Consider the following 21,369-nt stretch of genomic DNA (forward strand, 5'->3'; position numbering starts at 1 on the left):
AAATGTAAGCATGTACTTCTGCCTTTTTGGAGCCACTCTAAAAAGGCTTTGAATATGCAGATGCTTAGATTCATATGGTATCATGCATGTGGTTAGCTGTCCACAATAATCAGACAGATTCATGCCGTTTCTGATGTAGATTCTTTCCTTTTTTGTAATACATAAATGTAATGTTAATCTTTCTTAATTCTATAGTTAAGCTTTGTAACTGAAGTGCTATTTCTAGCATTGCAACCATCAACTATCTTCAGAGCGTGGCCATAGAGAGCTGGTTTCATGCATGTTTTTCCATGTTTTCTGCAGACAGGACATGGCTCATACAGTAGATGCAAACAAAATATTTATGATTTAAAGTTCCACTAGCAGCCCATAATTCTATAAAGCTTATTACACACTAGAAAACAATTTGAAAGAGTAGAGAGAAGCACAGTAAGTAGAGGCGACTTTGCTAGATTTTCAGCACTAGAAGGCCAAAGCAGTATAGATCAGCGGTCCCCAACCCGGGCCGCGAGAGTTGAGGCTCAGGTGTGAAATTTATGGTTTTCAGGGGTTTTATCGGTTTTCAGCGTTATTTTGTTATCGTTTTTATCATTAACTCTGTTTTCCTGGGTCTTTTCACGTGTGTTATGAATAAATCTTCTTTTTTTTCAGTACCGGTACTAGTTTAAATTTGTTGTATTTATCCGCGACACCTTAACGGCCGGTCCGTGAAAATATTGTTGGGCATAAACCGGTCCGTGGCGCAAAAAAGGTTGGGGACCGCTGGTATAGATGGATAGGGAGGTGCCAAACGGAGGCATTGCTGTTCCCAGTCAGCGTTAACAGCATATGATCCTGACAATTATTATAAAAGATGCAATATTCTATGTAAATTCTATTAGTATGATATATTAACATTAATGCCAGTACTGTTAAGATAGATGAGAATTCAGTCATTTGTTTTAGAGGTAGCATGTTTGGACAAAACAAACAAAAAAACCCATAATGGAAGTACATCAAATATTCACTGTTTTTTGTTTGTTTTTTTAAACATAATCATATCCTTCTGCAGCATCAAGGTTCCCCCCCTATTATTTACCAAGCCATAATGGCCTGACTGAAAGTTGACTGAAACTTGGCATAAATTACACTTAATTTCAATCAATTTGTAAAAAAACACTCTCCCTAACCTTCCTAACCATGGAAATGAGAAGTTCCCGAGAACAGACTGATTTTGAAACAGGTCACATCTAATTATAGCAGGTCAACAAATCATGGAACAAATTTATCTGATGGTAGATTTAAAAAATAATTCTGTATTCTTCAGATGTTTAACATGATCTCCGATAGCCAATTAGATATGAGTGTGTCTTTACTTCAAAGCAGGAATATAAAGGTACTTCCCCTTATGGGTGTGTAACTGCACAAAGCACTAAATGCAGCCAGTATACAATTGCAAACCTCCCCACAGCTGACTGAAATTCTATGTATCTACATTAGCTGCAAAAGAGCACTACACAGTAGCAATTAGAGCTTGCAATATTCACATCAGCTAAGATATGTGCAAATGTCTGTTGAGAAACACATCCTATCCAACGCCGTACTTCTCCATTCTCTGAAACACCTACACATCCCATTCCACTCTTAATCAAAACTCTAGTATTGTGGTCAATATTGTAATCTGCAGACCTTGTTATTTATGACAATCATATAAAAGGAATAACTTAATTAGGATTAAACACCTTAACTGAGATTTCTGACAGAACACGTATGTGAGAGGCTAGCTCTGGAGTGTAGTGGGCCCCGGCCTCTCTTTTCCACCCCCTTGCACACACACAAAGCGAGGTTATGCTGAACCTGTGTTGAACGTTGATTTGAAGGGGCCAATGCACCATTTTGATGGCTTTTCAATGGTTCTTCTAGACTGAGTTGAATACTGCTTAGTTTCAGTAAAGACACTGTAATAAAGGAGGATTTCAATTTGTGACATTTAAAGGTGAAACATACAAGACTGGTAGCTTAAAACTGCTTAAAAATTTACAAATTATCAGAAGATTGTATGACAGCTACTGAAGTAAGGATGATAACGAGGTAGCGCCAGCCCGTACTGAAGTGTAATACCGCACTGTATCTCAAGGTGAGACACTGAGTCACTGTTGCATAAAGCCTGCGTCAGTCTAACATGAAGGAAGGAAGAGCTCTTCCCAGAGATTGCTTTTTCTTTTATAAGGAGTAAAACAGTGGAGCCCAACCTGCTATGGTCAGTTTAAGCCTTGTGCTGTTTGCTGCACTTATCCTTCTTTGCAAATGAAAAGCAAAGTAAAAGCAGCACTACTTCCAGAGGAGCTGCTGCATGACCCTGCAAAACAACACTGACCTTTTCGAGAGTAAGGTGTTCAACATATTGCACCTTTAACGATAAATAAGAAGCGACCTGAGAGCGTGTGTGGGGGTGAACCAAAGAGAGCAAGAGTACTGAGCGAAGTTCAATGTAAATTCATTTGGTAGATGTGTGTCATAGATTTTTTTTGCGCAATAATACAGTATCTGAAACTATACAGCATTAGAGCACGAACAGTGAAGGCAAGCAGTTATCCCATGACAGTTCCATTGAAATTTACTGAACACACCTCATATGCATGTTTCCTGTATGAAAGGTAGAAGCTGAATAAGCTAGTACAGGCTGTGGGGTGCTAGGAGTTGATTATGATTTGATAGGCAGAGCCATTTTCTGGGCGTGGCTTGGCTTCAGTGGTAGTGGTGGGCTTCGGAGGCCAGTCAGGGTCCACACTGAGCTCCTGGGCAAGGTGCATGTAGCGAGCTTTGGGTCTCATCTTGCGGGGGCAACACTGGCAGGACAGACACTTGTGTCCATACAGATCATTGGCTCCCTGTGAATACCACAACATGAAAAATAATCAAATAAGTAAAACTGCAGAAAGGTTCCCTGACAGACAAAGTTTGTGTGTGTTTTTTAATGAATACTTGAACAGCCAAATCAAACAAAACTGCTACATGCAAAATATAAATATGCTCATATAGTGTCAAAGTTGTAATATGGATATTTCTTGACACTGATAAACTATAGCAACTGTGCGTGCATGCAGATTAAAACAAAATTCAGCATGATTCTGGTCTACAGACAGCTTAAAGACTGAGCCTTCTCCTTAAAAACAAGCTCATGGATTCAAAGAACAAACAGACAAAGGATCTTTACATTACAAACATAGACAAAAGGGTAACTTAGAAACCACACACTGACAAAGACATTTAAGGTCTCACTATTCAAATACAAACATACTACACTTGATGAGATCCAGTGACAATGTTGAGTGATGCTAAGAAGGGCAGCAAGCAGAGGGCCTGCAGACTACCACAGGGGGTGGAGCGGTGGGGGGGAGGGGTGTGTGTCATACTTGCTAGGCAATGGGAAATATGTATTATTATTATTGTTGTTATTATTAATAAGAGTAGATGAATGTTTTGCTCAGCATTCTGCATGTCTATTGCATGGAAGCATATCACTTATTTAAATGACCTACAGTACAGAAAAACATTAAAACTACACACATTAGATATGATGAGATTATGGGTTTACTTCACCGAAGGCCAGCGCTGCTTCAATAGCAACAATCTATGACATCCAGCAATAGTTTCAACATTTGATGTCATGTGGCTCAGCCTGAATAAAACTGAGTTACCACGTTTTTAAGCCCTGACCAGAGTGCCCGTTAGAGGGACAAAGGGAGGAGCGTACAGATCAGAAGACTGAGGTTTTGCACATGCACGTGGTTAGCAGTTACATTAGAAGAAAAAAGTGGGAACAGAGAGAGAGAGAGAACACCACACAAGAGTAAAAAGAAAGGGCTAGAGAAAAAGGTGTCAGATATTTCCAACCTGTGGTGCCGGGGCGGCAGGAGTGACGCCAAAGTTGCCCTGTTTGTCTCGGCTGAACACAAGCTTCCGTAAGACGATGTCAAGGATGATGGTCTATGGGATGGTGCAGTGGGCAGGGGAAAGAATTACAGAGAGTCTGGTTTGATTTCACAAAGCTCCTGTTATAGAGGTGCGCAACTGATTTTTAGTGCCACACTGCTTTAAAGTACCAAGTATAGCAGTTTTCTTTCCTTCCATGAAACTGAGTGTTAATCATTGCATGTGAGGTTAAAATTAAGCTTATTAGTAAGAAGGCCGTGCATGGTTATTGTCGTCTAAAAAAAATACTGCAAGCTCTTGATGAAACTGAATCTGCTTGCTGTGTTTTTGTCCCTCCAATTCACTTCAAAGATGAAGGGAAACTGCACTGTTAGTTTAGGAAAAGGCTCCATCTACGGGGGCATACTAAGCAGTACGTGAATGCAAGGGCAGCCATCTAAAAGGAGGGCAGAAACAGTGATACTGCTCCAGCGAGTCAGCAGACAGGCATTAATAATCCAGTGTCGTGAAGGTTTACAGAAATAAATTCTGAAAAGCATCCTTAATTAGACAAACATGTGGAGTAAAATACCCACAAATGCACATATTGTAACAAAATAAAGTCACATTCTTTAAACGGTTAACTATTAAAAACCTCACACTTTGCTTCTTTCCGTTTCTGCTTTACAACACAAAACTGATCTTGCTGTCCAGTTAAACGAGATAAAGATGAGCACACTGCATGAGAAAACAAAATCTGAACATGGGGAAAACATCAGCTGTTACCCAAGTGTGAACGTGTGGATCTTACCTCCACCAAAACAGACACAGCAGCATTGACTAAGATGATGAGGAAAAGTTTTAGCCTCCATTCAAACGGGATGCAAACAATCTACACAGACAGAGAAACACTCGTCAATGAAGCGACAAGAAAAAGTTATAAAGTTAGTCTTACCAAGACAGCCCTGCCTTAAAGCTTTATGCACGCGCAATACTACAGTAAGTCAAAAACAAAGTCAGAATCTCCATTTACATGAATAAATACCAAGAAAAGATGGAGCCTGAGGTGATAAATAAAGCTGTATCCTACATTAAAGAATATAAAGTGTGCATTTAATGTCTTCCCACCTCCATAAACCCATTAATGACGTCTACTCGGTAGAACAAGATGAACAGCAGGAAAACATATAAACTCCCAGCAGACAGCACAAAAGGCCCTGTGAAGAAAACACGCAAATAAAATTGTAGAGTTTACTTTTTAGGGCATATATATATGTGTACACACACACACACGTACACACACACACAAATCAAATCAAATCAAATCACTTTTTATTGTCACATCACATGTGCAGGCACACTGGCACAGCACATGCGAGTGAAATTCTTGTGTGCGAGCCCCACAAGCAACAGAGATGTGCAAACACAACAACACAAACGAGCAAAATACAAGAATGGCCAACCTGAAACTAATAAATATATGTACAATATATAATAGTGTATGCATTTCTGGATGTGTATACTAAATATTTTCCTACGTGTGTGTGTGTGTGTGTGTGTGTGTGTGTGTGTGTGTGTGTGTGTGTGTGTGTGTGTGTGTATACACATTTTTACAAATTAAATAGTAAAAAAATAAAATAAAATAATAATAATAATAATAATAATAATAATAAAATATATAAAATATACAGAGTTGAATATGTGCAAAACAAGTGGCATTTATATACAGTGTGGAGTGCATAATGTTGAAGTTCCAGTAGTGAAGCTGAGGTGTCTATGACGTGTTCAGCAGTCTGATGGCCTGATGGAAAAAGCTGATGGAAAAAGCACACACACACACACACACACACACACACACACACACACACACACACACACACACACACACACACACACACACACACACACACACACACACACACACACACACGTTAGGGAAAAGTTTCTTACAATTCTTATAGCTCGGCTGCCTGAAAGGTTTGCCTTTGGAGAAAACAATAGCAACAATGAGATACTGGAAGGAAGAGACGTAGAAGAGGCTGGTGTTCTCATAGTTTTGGATGTTGTGCTCGTCCTCTTCTGTCTCATTTTCAAAGTCCATTTCAATGTGTGATGTGAGGTTGCAGACACTGTGTGAAGACAGAGAAGTCATTAAGAACATTTTCACTCTGTGGTCCTTTTATACTGCATCTAGAAAGTAATCACAGCGCTTCACATGTTCAGAATCTTATAGCCTTTTCCAAAATGGATTAAATTCATTTTTCAACACAAAAATTATACACACAAATCCCACAGTTACAAAGTAAAAAACGTTACTTGAAATTCGTGCAAATCTGGTCACCTCCCTGACTAAGGCCCTGGTGGTTCAAAGTTGATACAATCCCATCTCAGAGGTCTACAGACAATTCCTCGGACATCCTGGCTTGCTTTGCGCTTTGACACATGGGATCTTATTAATTGACATGTGTGCCTTTCCAAATCATCCCCAATCAACTGAATTCGCCACAAGTGGCCTTCAATCAAGTTGAAGATCATCTCACATGATCAGTGGAAACAATAAGATCAATTCTGAGTGTCACGGGAAAGGCTGTGAATACTTATGCACAGGTTATATATTTGTTTCGATTTTTAATACATTTGCAAGAATTTCATCGTGGTGGATTAAATTCTATTGTGTGCAGAATTTAATCCATCATGTAACAAAATGTGGAACACGATAACATGACAACGTTTAAAACTTATAATGAAACCAAGTTATTATTTGATTTGGGTATTTGTCTGCTACACATTAGAAGTAATAGTCAGTGCTCACTCGGTAAGTGGCGTCCAAACTTTGTACCAGGGCTGCTGTTTGACCCAAAGGAATGTCCAGATCTGGAAGCCCAAGCAGATGAGGATCTGGGTCAGCACAGAGAACAGCAGAGGCCCTGAGATCAGACCTGATGGAGGACGACGGGACACCAGCTCTTTCCACGCTGGGTTCAGACTCACTGATAAGGGGCAGAGTGAATAGTGAGGATTATTACATTCAGAACAAATAAACACACATATCGCTTATCCTTGATACTTTAGTTGTACTTACTGGTAAAGACAATGAGGAGGATGATAGCAATGTCGATGAAGAGGAACTGGAAATCGCCAAGGTTACTTAAAATCTAAAAACCAAAAACAACACGGTACAGATGACAAAAATCTGAATTCACTGGATTTCTCATCTAACTAAGCAGGCAGTTTTACGTACAGAGTAGAGGAGAGTGACGCTGATGTACTGGATGATGCTGTAGAGGGCCATAAACTTAAACACACAGAAGGAGGTGATAAGAGCAGCACGGCCCTCCCTGCAAAAACAAAGCAAACTGTGTCTTAACAACATAACTGGGGGAAAAAATTGCTCCCGGAACAACAAATTCAACTCCTCAAAACATTTGAATAATAGTGTGACACTGTGTGTAAGAGCCAAAGTCAATGTTTATGTTTTTCCTTTTTTGTTCTGGTGGCACAGGTGTATAGCTTTACCTGCGTCTCAGGTGATGGTATGTGGGTGTGGTCACAGTCTATTTACCTGATGTCGGTGTACGCAGCAGGTGTGTTGGGTGAGTGGTTTGTCGGCAAACTTTTCTGTTGAACGTCATTTTTTGGCACACCAGTTAATCCATGCGCTAGTTGTAAATTGATTGAAAGCGCAAATGTTTATTTTTGTTTTGTTCTTAAAATAAATGCGCAAAGTACAAGTTCGACTCATTATGGATTATTGGAGGCGCGTCACAGGGACACAACCAACTCAGCCGGCCGTGGCTTTATTTACGGATGAAAGTCGCAACACTGTGTATATTTGCCAGACTGCAAATTCAGCCTATAAGATACTTATTCTTAATACCGTTTTATTCATTTATGGATCAGCATGTAAATAAAAATACAGACCTGATGAGGTTAGGGACACAGGAGATGTTGGGGGTCCTTGAGGTGAAGGGAGATGCTACTGAGGCTTCGAGCTCTGACAGAGAGATCCCACTATGAGCCCTCTTCAAAGCCTGGGTGAGATAAGTTAGCATTATATACATACTGCTGTCAGATTGTGTCCATTACAGAGAGCTGTTGTCCAAATGATGAAGGTGTACATACCCCACAGTCATTCGCGCCATCGCCACACATTCCAACAAAGTAGCTGCGAGCACATGAGAACAAACAGTAAATCTTTACTCAGTGTAATGCTTTTTAAAGTCGTTGCAAGATCAAAGCTACGATGCCACAAACTTTCAGTTTTGACTTAAAAGCTGATTCTGCTGCTCATTAATGACAAACTGTCCAGCAGCACACGATGGGAATGTTAAATAACAGAATGTTGAAATCTCATTTTTGACAAGTTCAAAGCTACATCCCATATTTGACTAAATACTCACTCGACACCCTGCAGCGTCTCAATCAGCTGGGTTTTCTGGTCAGGTGCCATTCTGGCAAACACTGTGCCGCGCAACACGAGCTATAAAGCAGAGCACACAATCAGGAGTCAGAAACAAAGACGTATTTGATGCAACTTCTGTTCCATTTTCGTTTGAGCAGTTTCTTACCTTTTGAAGCATATCTGGGAAATGTTCATCGATTACAGCAAATGATTTTCCGTTCATAGCAAAGTGGTAGAGCTCTTGGCTTTTGGGATCATCTATGTGACAGACATCCTCCAGGCTTATGTTCACTTCCTGTTCCAAAGTATGAGAAATTTTAAGAAATGCATCGAGATTTAAAAAAACAAAAACAGGAACATTCAATAATTACTAAAAACCAAGTCTTTGAACTGTTTTAACAATCAACAAAGACATCTTTATATTATTTAACAAAGGTTCTGAACCCACACAGAAATTCACTATTGAATGTTAAAATCTGCTGCATTTTATCTAATCAATAAATAACTTCTATAACTTGTAATCGATGTTAATCAAATAACAGGTAATGGGTTTTGGATGATCTGATCACACACCTTTGTTTTGTATTTGATCTGCTAAAAACCTTTACATTTCCTTTAGTAGACAAGATACTGCTCAATTTATATGTGACATTACGAGCTATGTTTAGCTGAAGTATGTTCAGCTGCCTGTGTGTTGTACCAGTGTTAGAATTAGACCCATCGATTCACCTGAAGTCGGGATGCACTGCGAGGTTTGTCAGCGTATCTCCAGGTGATCTTGGCGGCTTGTCCATCGTGTGGAGGGAGGGCATCGGCAATTATGACTGTGTCCTGGGGAGGGATCATTCCGCAGTCGCGGGCCACAGAGATGGCCGTCAGCATGTTGTCACCTGCAAAGTGATTACGATATTAATTTTGCTATAACATCCCACAATTCAGTCATTTGCTTGTCATGTTTTCATCTTCAGCCTTGGGTTATAAATAAGTTACCCAAGGGTTTGCTTGGCTGTGACTGATGATAGATGATGAATTATGAATGATGAAATACAAGCTCAGTGTCACCTCACCCTAAGTGACACCACAGTAGAGTTTGGGGGCTAATGGAGATGGATGAGCTTGCAAAAAACAGGTTAAAAGTGAGCCAGAGTACGTGCAAACCATGGATCAATTGTGAAACAATCAATTCTTTTTAAGGCTCAAAGTTGAATTTGATTCACAGCCAAGTACAGTGAGTCTAGACAGGAACACCTGGTTAAAGTATACACGCAGAGTAAACTATTGCTGGCATACCTGTGACCTCTCATTTGTTATGCAATGATGGAAAATACCAGCATGTTCTCACCAGTAACCATGACTGTGCGAATGTTGGCTTGATGAAGGTCCTGCAGCACCCCTGGAGTTTCTGGCTTCAGCTTGTTCTGCATGATGATGAGACCCAGGAACTCCATGTTTGCTTCTATGTGATCCCTAATTCAACGAAAGACATATGAATGTGTTTGTGTCTAACAAAATCCCCATATTAAACATACATTTCTTCCCAGTAAATTATCTCTCATTAAAATATTTTTTTGTTCCACACAGAGCCACTTCCCTTTATTTTCTTATTCAGATCACAGAATGCATGTATTACATCAATGCAAAGTACACTACCTGTTGATGTTCTGGACCTTGTGCCAAGTAAGTTTTGATTCGAGCCGCCGATGAGCGAGAGCAATGACTCTGAAACCCTGCTTCGTGTAGCCTTCCAAAACCGCTGCAAAGTTTTCTGGCACTGCAAAGAAATGAATACAATAACAAGAGAGCCAATCAGTGATTCATCAGTAACAAACAGCAAGAAAAGAAGACAGAAACCCAAGAATTATAGATTCACAGTGCAAGCACCAACACTAACAACAACACTAAATACTAATTTTGGAGCAACAAAATCATTATCTTGAAGTATGCTCAATCATCCAGGGAAGAAAGTCCCAAAAAGTTGATTCTGCTCATCAGAAAACAGTTTCCAGATGAACAGAATCTACTTTTGGGACAAAATCATGGATATACCAGGTCAAAGATACATTTGTAGAAAAATGTATAAAAGAAAAAATAAAACAAATTGTAAGACAACATGCACATCTCTACATTTTGGACACCTCACCCGTCTCTCTTCTGCAGAGACTAGTCACAACCTCTGGTGCACCTTTCATGTAGGCATCCATACGTTTCTCCCCGAGGAGACGAGCTACTACACTCATTCTCTGGAGCGCTGAAGAAAAAGGGAACTGGCGCACAATACCAATCTCATAGGCTGCCTGCATATGCACACGTAAAGACAAACAAAATAAAATTATTTGTTTATTAGAAAGAGAAAGATGAAATGCTAAAATCGAGTTAAAAGTATACCAGTTATACACAAAGGCACAATAGAAATGAGGGAATCTCTGTTTTATAAAGACAAAAAAATGAAACAAATACTCACATTACTAAATTATTCTTTTAAAATAAATAAATAAATAAACTGAAATGAACAGTTAACTTTGACAGGCATGAAAAGAAATACAACTACTACTTACCGAGAGCTCATAGAGTTCCTATAAAAACAAAAACAAAAACACACAACAACAAATAAACCAGTCATTAAGAGTAAAAATACACTGTTCTTTTTAATGTTATAATAACATGGACACACACACAAAAAAATGCACGTTTAGATGCTGGACAGATATATTCATATAATTTTATACTTTTTCTAGACTCTGAAGGCCTGTGGTGTCCTGCTAACAACCGGGTTGCTGTACATACCATGTCCTGCTCTGGTGTTACAGCAGGCTCCGGGGGCAACAGCTGCTTAGGCGGTCGAACGACAGTGGGCATGATACGATTATGAAGAGACGTTTCCTCCTCGGTAGCCTCTTCCAGGATCTGGGCAGGTAAATATAAGTAAATGTTTACATTTCATACCAAGAAGCTTTTTAGATGTGCAACATTAAGACATTGAAATAATGCTTACATGTCTTTTAGGCAGAGGTAACATTTACTTTGAATAATCTTATCCAGACATGCCAAAGACATACTAAAAATCAGAACAGCGCAGCTTTTGTATATAATCTAAAACTCGTACACTAGATTAGTACAAAAGAAGAGGACCTTTCTAATCTCGAGCCATCAACATGATTGGAATCATGCAGATGTTTTTGTGGCAGGTTATAAAGCAATAATGCGTTAATGCCCAGTTTAGCAAAATTGTACCCAGCCTAAATACTGACAGAAGGGAGAATAAAGGGGACACTGCATCACAAAATGGATTCATGAGTCTCATAACTCTAGCCTGCCCTTACAAACATTTAGCTCGTGGATAGATACAGATGAACTCACCCAGCCTGTAGCCTCAAACATTTTGAGGTCCAGCGGGTCCCCAGACAGCTGGCCTTCTATTTTGGTAAGTGAGTGGCATGTGGCCATGCAAGCCACAAACTGGGACTTGACAAGATTTTCCTTGTAGGCATTTTCTTCTGACAGGTGGAAGCTGGAGAGGCAGAAGAAGTGGGCGGTGAAGAGAGATTAAATTATACTCCTTTAACTACATTGTGGGAGTCATAAGAAATTGGGATGATCTGATATCGTCGTGTTGGTGTTGTTCCCACATCATCATAATAAATGTTGTTCCAGGTTCAACATTGCAAGTGACCAATCACCTTCTTGTGACATAACACTTCTGCAAGCCAAGCGATTCGTTCAATTATGAAATTCCAATGTTGCAAGAACAATATGTATAATGCTTACCGTTCATTAAAGAACAGTATCCTGAAGTGCAAAGAATTCAAATCGCTGGATCGGAGGACAGAGGGGGTTTCTCGCAAGTTAAGTACTTTTCTTTTCACGGCTGTTTTTTTTCCGAAGTCGCAACAGTATGACGTCACAACAATGTGATTGGTCACTTGCAATGTTGAACCTGGAACAACATTTATTATGATGATGTGGGAACAACACCAACACGAGGATATCAGATCGTGCAAGAAATTGATTGAGAAATGAGCATTTGCAAGATAAAAACTTTTAATCTATCTGGTAAATAAATGATTAGGCCTTTAAAATTCAGAGCTATTACAATTCAGTTTTCTAACGATAACCTTAGTACTAGAAAAAAGACATATCATCCAGCCACTGCTTATTACAATGCATGATCAGTTTTAGGCATCACTGGGAATCTCAGAGACAAGCAGATTTCTTGGTTTCTGCTCGTATCCAAATTTCTTCTGAGCTGTTTGAAACAACCATGACAGGAACAACACATCCGAGTTGATTAAAAGACTAGTAAATGTCTATGTAATTTAATGTTAACACCCCAGATCCTCAGTGTAATTTGTGCATTTACAGCAACTGTGTCAAACATAAGGTCTGGGAGCCAGAATCAGCCCAGCAAAGACTCCACTCCAGCCCACTGGAAATCTTTGAAAAATGAAATGAAAACTTTATATTTTGTAGTTACTGAATTTTACACATTTATCAGAGTTTTACTGTTCTGACCCATTTAAGATCAAAGTGGGCAGCATGTGGCCCACAATGTAAAATGAGTCTGACATCCCTGATTTAGAGGGATATGAAATGTTACACAGATACACTCCAGTATATTCTAAGCTCTTTTTAACAGTTTATCAGTGGCTGAAATAAATGACACCTTCAGATTTTTAGTTTCTTTAGGCTACAACATGCAGTAAAATAGGCTCACGTTTACTAATTTAGGGCACAGAGCATCTTACCTGCCATTCTCAACCCTCTGGACTCCCCACAGGTCTAACCCATCTTCTGTCAGAGTTCCAGTCTTTAAAGATAAAAGATAATGAAATTCAACTGAATCAACACGGGGTGATCTTTGCTACCAGTTGCTTCTACATATGACATGGCACTAAAATTCTACAGAGTGACTTAAGCACCGTCTTTTACAACTGATAATCTGAGTAAATTAGAGACTCACTTTGTCAAAGCACACCAGATTGATCTGGCCGCAGATATTAATTCTCTGTGGGCTGATGCAGAAAATGCCAATACGTTTTAGGCGTCGCTGTGCATACACAATGCCGGCTGTCATAGCGGCTGGCAGCGCTGGTGGTACTGTTATGGTGACAATGTCCAGGGACTCAATGATGATGGTCTTAGCTGGCACCTAACAAACAAAAAACTGCAGATGTTTGCATGTTTGACAACCCTGATTCTCGACAACTCACAAAGAGCCCATGTTCTTCAGTGCTAAGAGATACACAAATGTATGAGAAGACTGTCAGTTTTCTGGAGAACAAAATATTTGTTTCTACTGGCCACAGAGGATGACTCACTCTTAGAACAGCTGCCTCAGGCATTTCAACCAACCCGATTAAATTGTATTGCATTAAAAAGGGAAACCATCTGAAAACGTAATCATCTTACAAGATTTTTTGGAGAAAAAGAAAAACTGAAAGAGGAGACCGATCATTCTCCTTTAACTTTCTGCATTACCTCGTTCATGATACTGAGTACAATGGAGTAAACAAAGCCGATTCCAGCCACAGCCACCAGACACAACAGGAAGAGGTAGGCATCGCGGTACAGCTTGAAGTCGGTGGGTTTGGGATAAAGGATGGAGCGCACCAGCTGGCCTTTAGCTGTGCTGAAACCTGAGTGAAGAAAATTAATCTTTGGTCATTTTTAAGTCTTAGGCCCTTTCTCAATTCTCAAGTACGCGAGTCCGTGCTCGCGTTCTCGGCGAGTCCGGACTTGCCGAGAATGCAAGCACGGACTCGCGATTTGTACAACTGGAACACCAGCGTGCTTGATGATGTCACAGGTCCGGAGTTTTTACTGCCGTCCCCTCTTAATTTAGCTGTGAGTAATATGTTATGAAGCTTAACTTTAATCACAGCCAAACCGGTTTACTCAGGAACAAATAAAACACTGAAATAAACCAAACATTAACATTTAGAAGTGAACGAAGTGACTTATATATCATGTTTAACCTCAGTAGCGAAATCTCTATTAATAAAAATAGTGTACATGTGTGACTTAATAAAAACAAGCAGGTGAGATGTTAGAATGTTTTTATTTTTATTTTAGTGGACACTCAATACAATAGACAGCTGCTGGGGTTTGTTTAACCTGAGTAGCGAAAAGACCGCGGGGGGGTTGAAAACGATGTGCCGGGAGTCCGCTGTTCTCGCCGGCTCTAGTGATCCTCGACCTCGCGGTCTGCTATGGAGCTGGCGGGTCACAGACGTCTCCGAAAACGTCAGAGCACGTTTGGAAATATATAATATCTTGATAAATCGAGCAGATATTTGAAGTTTACACAGCTACATTCTCGCTTGAAAATAACTTAAAAGTTTATTTTGTGACCCAGAAAGAGTAATATTTAAAAGTTTTTAGCCGCGCTCGTCCGCCATTGCTGCGTTTTGGACGAAATGCATTCTGGGTTATTTAGCTGTACCAAGTCCACACAATAATAATAATAATAATGGATTGGATTTATATAGCGCTTTTCAAGGCACCCAAAGCGCTTTACAATGCCACTATTCATTCACTCTCACATTCACACACTGGTGGAGGCAGCTACAGTTGTAGCCACAGCTGCCCTGGGGCAGACTGACAGAAGCGAGGCTGCCATATCGCGCCATCGGCCCCTCTGGCCAACACCAGTAGGCAAGTAGGGTAAAGTGTCTTGCCCAAGGACACAACGACCAGGACAGAGAGCCCGGGGATCGAACCGGCGACCTTCCGGTTACAGATACGCTTCCCAACCCCCTGAGCCACGGTCGCCCCAATGCATGCGCGATAAAACGGGCGGAGCGAGAACACATCCGGGAATTTTTCGCTTTCTCGGCTTGATGCGTACTTTGAATTGGAACAGTACTTGCTCTCCGACTGATGACGTATCACGAGTACACGAGAACGCAAGTACGCATATTGAGACAGGCCCTTACTTTCTTTCATTCTGTCATTTGAACTGAGGCAAAATGTTCTGACCAAACGGACTTTTATAGATCAAACAGCAAGCTTGTTGTTCTAAATTGACAAACCATTTTATTCCAGCCAACTTTATCAAGCTCCCACTTTGCAGTAAAGTAAAGGATTTCATTAGAGACTATGTCACTAACTTAAACATATGGTAAATGGTAAATGTCCTGTATTTGTATAGTGCTTTACTTAGTCCCTATGGACCCCAAAGCGCTTTACACTACATCCAGTCATTCACCCATTCACACACACATTCACACACTGGTGATGGCAGCTACATTGTAGCCACAGCCACCCTGGGGCGCACTGACAGAGGCGAGGCTGCCGGACACTGGCGCCACCGGGGTCTCTGACCACCACCAGTAGGCAACGGGTGAAGAGTCTTGCCCAAGGACACAACGACCGAGACTGTCGGAGCTCGAACCAGCAACCTTCCGATTACAAGACGAACTGCCAACTCTTGAGCCACGATCGCTCCATATAGGCTAAATCTCACTGTTATACTGTAACAGTACCCCATTTCATTTTAAAAGATCTGGATTATTACAATCACATTAATCATTAAAGCACTTGAATCCAGACCCCCAAACTAACCTGTGCGCACCACTACAGCCTTGACCAGTTCGCCTGTGTAGAAGCGGGTCTGGATTACATTGGTGCCACAGAAGAGTGTGTGTCTCTTATGCTCCTCTGTGTTGTAGGCACTACCAGCCTCCTCCCCCCTGTCCCCTGGCACTGGGTTTGGGAGGTTGGTCTTTGTCACTGGAACGCTCTCACCTAATGAAGATTAAAAGACATTAGCACTGCGTCCAGAAATACATAAGAGGAAAACCAGACTGTTTGGAACTTGCAAAGACATAAAATTTGAAGAAACAAGTCTTTACATGTGCTTCTCTACCAACCTGTAAGCATGCTTTCATTGACGATACAGGTGCCACTGACCAACACGGCGTCACATGGCATGATGGTCCCATTGCTGGGGATGACTATCACGTCACCGGGCACCAGATCAGTAGACAAAATTTCCTCGATATCTGCCAGGAAATATGTGGTAGAAACAAAGTGAGTGAATGTGTGCAATCAGATACAGACATCATACCTAAAATAGGAGAGGTGAGAAATGTATTCCAAGTGTAGACAGTGGACATGATAGGCAACAGGGATGAGGAGATTGTAATAAACACAAGGCAGACCCGACCACTCGCTCATTCTTTTCAACATATTGTTGTCGTCCTTTACAGACACACACAACAACAACAGTCAGTCAGCACAGAGTTGCAGATGCCGTGCAGGTGTGTCCGCCTCCCCTGCAGCAGCACTGGCAGCAGCCCCGCCACAGAGATATTTTGTGTTTAAGAGCCTCATAGTCTTGTTCAGCACTTCTCTCATTAATAATGCCTCTCTACGCAGCAGTGGAAAAAGCTGAGGCATCATAAGCAGTACCTTACAGCTTATGTGCCCCCACAGCTATGTCTGACAACTCTAAACCCAAGTTCAACCACCCTCCTTTGGACAACTAATGACATGCATTTTGAGATGGTGATGGTATTGTCATCACTTCTGCAAACACAAACAGAACCTTTTGTGCAGAATAACAGACCAAACTGTCCATCCTTATTGTCATATAGACTCTAACGTTGCAGTGTTTCACAGCAGAGGACATTTAGAGGGCAGCCAGTGCAGGGTCTGGCTCGGCATAAATGCAGAAAAATCCCCGTTGTCAGATTTGGATTGGAAATCCCTTTTTGAAACTAGCTGAATATAGAATACCTGATGCATTTTTCCTATGAAAATAATTTTTGAATCTCAAACAAAAGATAAAATCAAAGAAAAAGTTTTACAAACCATTATTGGCTCGGCATACGGACACACGAACAATACTGTGAGCTGCCACCATGTCATGAAGCATGACGTATTGCTGGAGAAAGAGAAGAAAAATAACAATGATTAAAAAACCTTTTTAATTCCCATGAACATCTGTGAATTGCAAGGATGTTTTCATTTGAGTTAGTCAACCATGAGCCAGTAAACCACGTGCATGCGTTGGACTGAAAACGCTAGATTAGATACTCAGTTTAGTCACTGGTATAAATCATAATGGTAGAAGGAAATAAGAAGGGGAAAAAGGTCTTCAACAGGCAGTCGTCTGATTCTGTGGTACTTAATGTAATGTTCCATATAAATGAGTCAGCCTTTGAAGACGTTTATCTGAGACTGAAAACAAAAACAATCGTGGGAACGCCATCAGGCAAAAACACAGCTGGACAAACCGGGCTTAGGCCCCATTGCTAATGAGGTGGGAAAAAAGCAAAAGCTAAGTAAGCCGTCATCATTGTGTTTTGACATAATGATACAATAAGTAAATCTAAGGATACGTTATCAGTGGCTGATATGACATAAATACTTGAATAGTTTAAGTTATTCCAAGGATGCTGAAGATTTTCAAAACAAGTGTTTATATTAGAAAAAAAGAATCAACCTGTTTCTTCTTTCACACATTTGCTGATTAATTCTGTATTAATAGAGCTCTGTGCTAAAATTTAGTTTCATTAAACAAAATCTAAGTATTACAGAAAAACAAAGTGAACTAATTTTCAATCCACTGACTTAAAATTGCTCCTGACAGAAATACGAGTTCAATTCAATCTCATGATGTTGTAGAGCTCACCTTTTTGATGGTGTACAAAGAGGTAGCTATGGATATGACCGACATTAAAACAATGGCCGCAGCATAGTAGTAATACTCATCGGCACTCCACAGGATCACACTGAAGAGTTGGAAGATGTAGAAAGGGTTGAGGACCTGCAGAAGGATTTAGAGAGGAATCGGTATGGCAAGCAAAGAGGTCAAATAAAATAAAACAAAACAAAACAAAGAGAGAAAAACGGAGAAAGATCCAGAAATCACAAGAAAACAGAAATATTTGAAAATGTTGAACCAGTACAATTTCCTTAAATATAAAAAAAAAGAAAAGAAAAATTTTAAACACAGTTTCATTCATAATGCACTGAAATGATTAAAAACCTACTTCAGCTAATCGCATTAACATGAAAAAGTAGCAAGACAGCAGTACATAAGCACGACTCTGTTCTGACAGAAGAAAAGGATTTCTGTTCTCAAATTATTATACGTGTGCCACACAATAAACTAATTCACTAATATTTGGTGCAAGGTGTCAATAAACCCACAAGATGAAAAGATGTCTCACACACATTCATGCTGCATACAGAAACTCAAACTTTGCTTTTACCTCTTTGATAAGCAGCTTGAAAACAGAAGGCACTTTCACTGCAATTTCATTCACTCCGAAGAACAGTCTCCTAAAAGACAGGAAGAAAAATTGTATTTAGTTTGTGTGTAAATACCAAAGACTGTGGATATTCCTCCTCCACTGTTCATTAACTCCAGTTACAATATCAGGGCTTATAGTTTTTAACCCCAACAACTGAACAACAACAACTCCTTGCACCTACAGTGCCGTACAAACTTGAGTGACTTTGTCTTTTGATTGAATGTTACCTGTACTCCTGCTGGTTCATAGTCAGGCCTGTGCTGTGCTCCGAGTGGAGGGTGGAGCAGCTGACCTGCAGATCCTCCAGGCCACTGTAATAGGAACATTGGAGGAGATACTTTAATTCCACATAACCGCAACAGCAAAAGCAAAACAAGCATGCAAGTTGCTATAAAATGAAAATCTTCTCCCCCTCAAGTTTTTTTTGTTAGTCAACATACAGAGCAAGAGTCATATATTTACTTGTCATTACTGCTGTGTGCAACCTTTGAAGAGTTTACTTAAGAGGATTCTGCAGTGAAAATTGAAAGTTATATAGTTATAAAAGAATGCTTACGTTAAAACCTCAAAGTTCTGCTTCTCGTCGTTCCAATAATACTTTGTGCTATGAAAGGTAAAGTAGCGAATCTGAGGGGAAAAAAGAGCAAAGGGACCAAAATAAGAGACAGATTTATTTGGCAAAAGTAATCATATTTGTATTGTTGTCCATAAAACAACCCTTCTATGAACTTTGAAAAACGACAGTCACATTCATTTATGTGCTTAGTGCATTTCCAGTTTATACTACAGATTTATGTTGAGACAAGTGTTGTGCCTACCTGCGTGGGCTGGTAGTCTGCAAATTTCCTGATGAGCTCCTGAGCAGGGCTGCCATCGGAGGGATGAATGGTGTGTCCGTTGGCCTGAGGTGGGGAAGCAGAGGAGGAGAAGGGGTAGGAGAGGGAGGAAGGAGAGGAAGGGGAGGAGGGGGAGGTGGTCTGGGTCTCCAGGCTGTGGAAGGGGTTTCTCCCTGGGGCAAGCATCACTCGCACCCTGGCCAGGAACCAGCGCCGGAACTCATCCTAAACCACCCAAACAAAGTTAATCTAGTGAATTTCTGAGAAGCTTCAATAAGTAACAACAAATTTCCCCCTATTAAGTGCAACGTTTATGAGGAGGAACAACATTATTCTATATGTCAGTCTCCATTTTTAGTCACTGGGAAGTGGGGTGAGAGCTCATAACTATATTTCCATTAATATAACGGAAAAATACAGATGTGAAATTTTTTACTAAAATAATAATAATAATTAAAGCTGCAAGCAGCGTTATGAGGGCCCTCGCACCCCGGCACGTCGAGCCACGCCCAACACCTACAACCAGCACGTCCGATCTGATGTCAAATTGATGGAATTCATGCATTTAACCACCAGTAAAGTAAAGTGTGCATGTTAGTCCCCGTAGGGAAATAGTTCCTCTGCATTTAACCCATTCACCCAGTGAAGCAGTGGGCAGCCACCAATGCAGCGCCCGGGAAGCAGTGTGTAGAGACGGTACCTTGCTCAGGGGTACCTCAGGGTAGCGTTCAGTGGAGTCGAACCACCGACCTTCCGATCATGGGGCCACCACTCTACCTACTGAGCTATCCCTGCCCAGCTAACATTTCATCTCATTCGATCATGATTATAGTCGTCCCACTAGGTGGCGCTCTAAACATTACTGACAAATGGCATAACAACAACTATTTCTGAGCTCGAGTCTCATCATGCCTGCGACCTTTGTGTGAGATTGGACATTGTGTTTTTGAGTGACAGCAGATTACTGCTTTTTGGCGAGTGTTTGAAACTCTACGTGCCGCCATGACCACCCCGTTTCCCTCAACGTAAAAAGCTTCGCAATTTAACATCACGAAGGTCTTCAGATTCCACGCACTGCAGATCACGTCAATCTGATGAAAATCTTTGGAGGAGTTCGTCAAAGTACGGAGCCTGAAAAGAGGGGAAAATGTCGCGAAAATTAAGATAAGATAAGATAAGATAAGATAACCTTTATTAGTCCCACACGTGGGAAATTTGTTTTGTCACAGCAGGAAGTGGACAGTGCAAAAGTTATGAGGCAAAAATTAGAATACAATAAGAATAAATACAGTACACAACTGTACAGAATAGAATAAAATAAAATACTATATACAGTAGAATAAAATAAAATAAATATACAATAAGATAAAAATAGAATACAAATACTATATACAACTGAGTAAAAATACAACGATGACAGAAAGGATTATTGCACTTGGTATTATTGCATATGTATGGATGTGTGTGCTTGATCAGTTAAAGTCTTTATTATGGAGTCTGACAGCAGTGGGGAGGAAAGACCTGCGAAATCTCTCCGTCCCACACCGTGGGTGCCGCAGTCTCCCACTGAAGGAGCTGCTCAGTGCTGTCACAGTCTGCTGCATGGGGTGGGAGATGTTGTCCATCAGGGATGACAGCTTAGCCGCCGTTCTCCTGTCACTCACCACCTCCACTGGGTCCAGAGGGCATCCTAGAACAGAGCTGGCCCTTCGGATCACCCTGTTCAGTCTCTTCCTGTCCCCAGCAGAGATGCTGCCGCCCCAGCAGACCACGCCATAAAAGATAGCAGAAGCCACAACAGAGTCATAGAATTTCTTCAGGAGTGGGCCCTCCACTCCAAACGACCTGAGTCTCCGCAGCAGGTACAGCCTGCTCTGCCCTTTCCTGTAGAGGGCGTCTGAGTTATGAGTCCAGTCCAGTCTATTGTTCAGATGAACACCAAGGTACCTGTAGCTGTCCACAGCCTCAATGTCCATAC

The 21,369-nt window shown here is 40.8% G+C and overlaps 1 protein-coding gene across 2 annotated transcripts in view; it reads right to left on the bottom strand.

Moving 5' to 3' along the window:
- Positions 1–900: 900 nt before the first annotated feature.
- Positions 901–21,369, bottom strand: part of atp13a3 (ATPase 13A3) — a 43,305-nt gene continuing 22,836 nt past the window's right edge. Inside the window, exons 5-34 of one of the 2 annotated variants that reach the window (XM_085383362.1) lie at positions 19,374–19,616; positions 19,112–19,182; positions 18,783–18,866; positions 18,514–18,583; positions 17,931–18,065; positions 17,108–17,180; positions 16,165–16,296; positions 15,857–16,039; positions 13,772–13,929; positions 13,254–13,442; positions 13,039–13,100; positions 11,654–11,804; positions 11,081–11,200; positions 10,852–10,869; positions 10,437–10,590; positions 9,947–10,067; positions 9,639–9,763; positions 9,026–9,186; positions 8,463–8,591; positions 8,295–8,374; positions 8,017–8,059; positions 7,816–7,925; positions 7,136–7,232; positions 6,977–7,049; positions 6,707–6,884; positions 5,845–6,023; positions 5,023–5,111; positions 4,706–4,786; positions 3,877–3,969; positions 901–2,870 (exon numbers count right to left, since the gene is read on the bottom strand). In XM_085383362.1, coding sequence (XP_085239488.1) covers positions 2,673–2,870; positions 3,877–3,969; positions 4,706–4,786; positions 5,023–5,111; positions 5,845–6,023; positions 6,707–6,884; positions 6,977–7,049; positions 7,136–7,232; positions 7,816–7,925; positions 8,017–8,059; positions 8,295–8,374; positions 8,463–8,591; positions 9,026–9,186; positions 9,639–9,763; positions 9,947–10,067; positions 10,437–10,590; positions 10,852–10,869; positions 11,081–11,200; positions 11,654–11,804; positions 13,039–13,100; positions 13,254–13,442; positions 13,772–13,929; positions 15,857–16,039; positions 16,165–16,296; positions 17,108–17,180; positions 17,931–18,065; positions 18,514–18,583; positions 18,783–18,866; positions 19,112–19,182; positions 19,374–19,616 — 3,600 coding nt within the window. In that variant the 3' untranslated portion in view covers positions 901–2,672. The remainder of the gene's footprint in view (positions 2,871–3,876; positions 3,970–4,705; positions 4,787–5,022; positions 5,112–5,844; positions 6,024–6,706; positions 6,885–6,976; positions 7,050–7,135; positions 7,233–7,815; positions 7,926–8,016; positions 8,060–8,294; positions 8,375–8,462; positions 8,592–9,025; positions 9,187–9,638; positions 9,764–9,946; positions 10,068–10,436; positions 10,591–10,851; positions 10,870–11,080; positions 11,201–11,653; positions 11,805–13,038; positions 13,101–13,253; positions 13,443–13,771; positions 13,930–15,856; positions 16,040–16,164; positions 16,297–17,107; positions 17,181–17,930; positions 18,066–18,513; positions 18,584–18,782; positions 18,867–19,111; positions 19,183–19,373; positions 19,617–21,369) is intronic. The other variant, XM_085383363.1, reaches the window with a different exon arrangement.

Source organism: Rhamphochromis longiceps, linkage group LG15, assembly GCF_057381845.1.
Source record: "Rhamphochromis longiceps isolate RC_006_pf linkage group LG15, R_longiceps_female_GT1.1, whole genome shotgun sequence".
NCBI lineage: Eukaryota > Metazoa > Chordata > Actinopteri > Cichliformes > Cichlidae > Rhamphochromis > Rhamphochromis longiceps.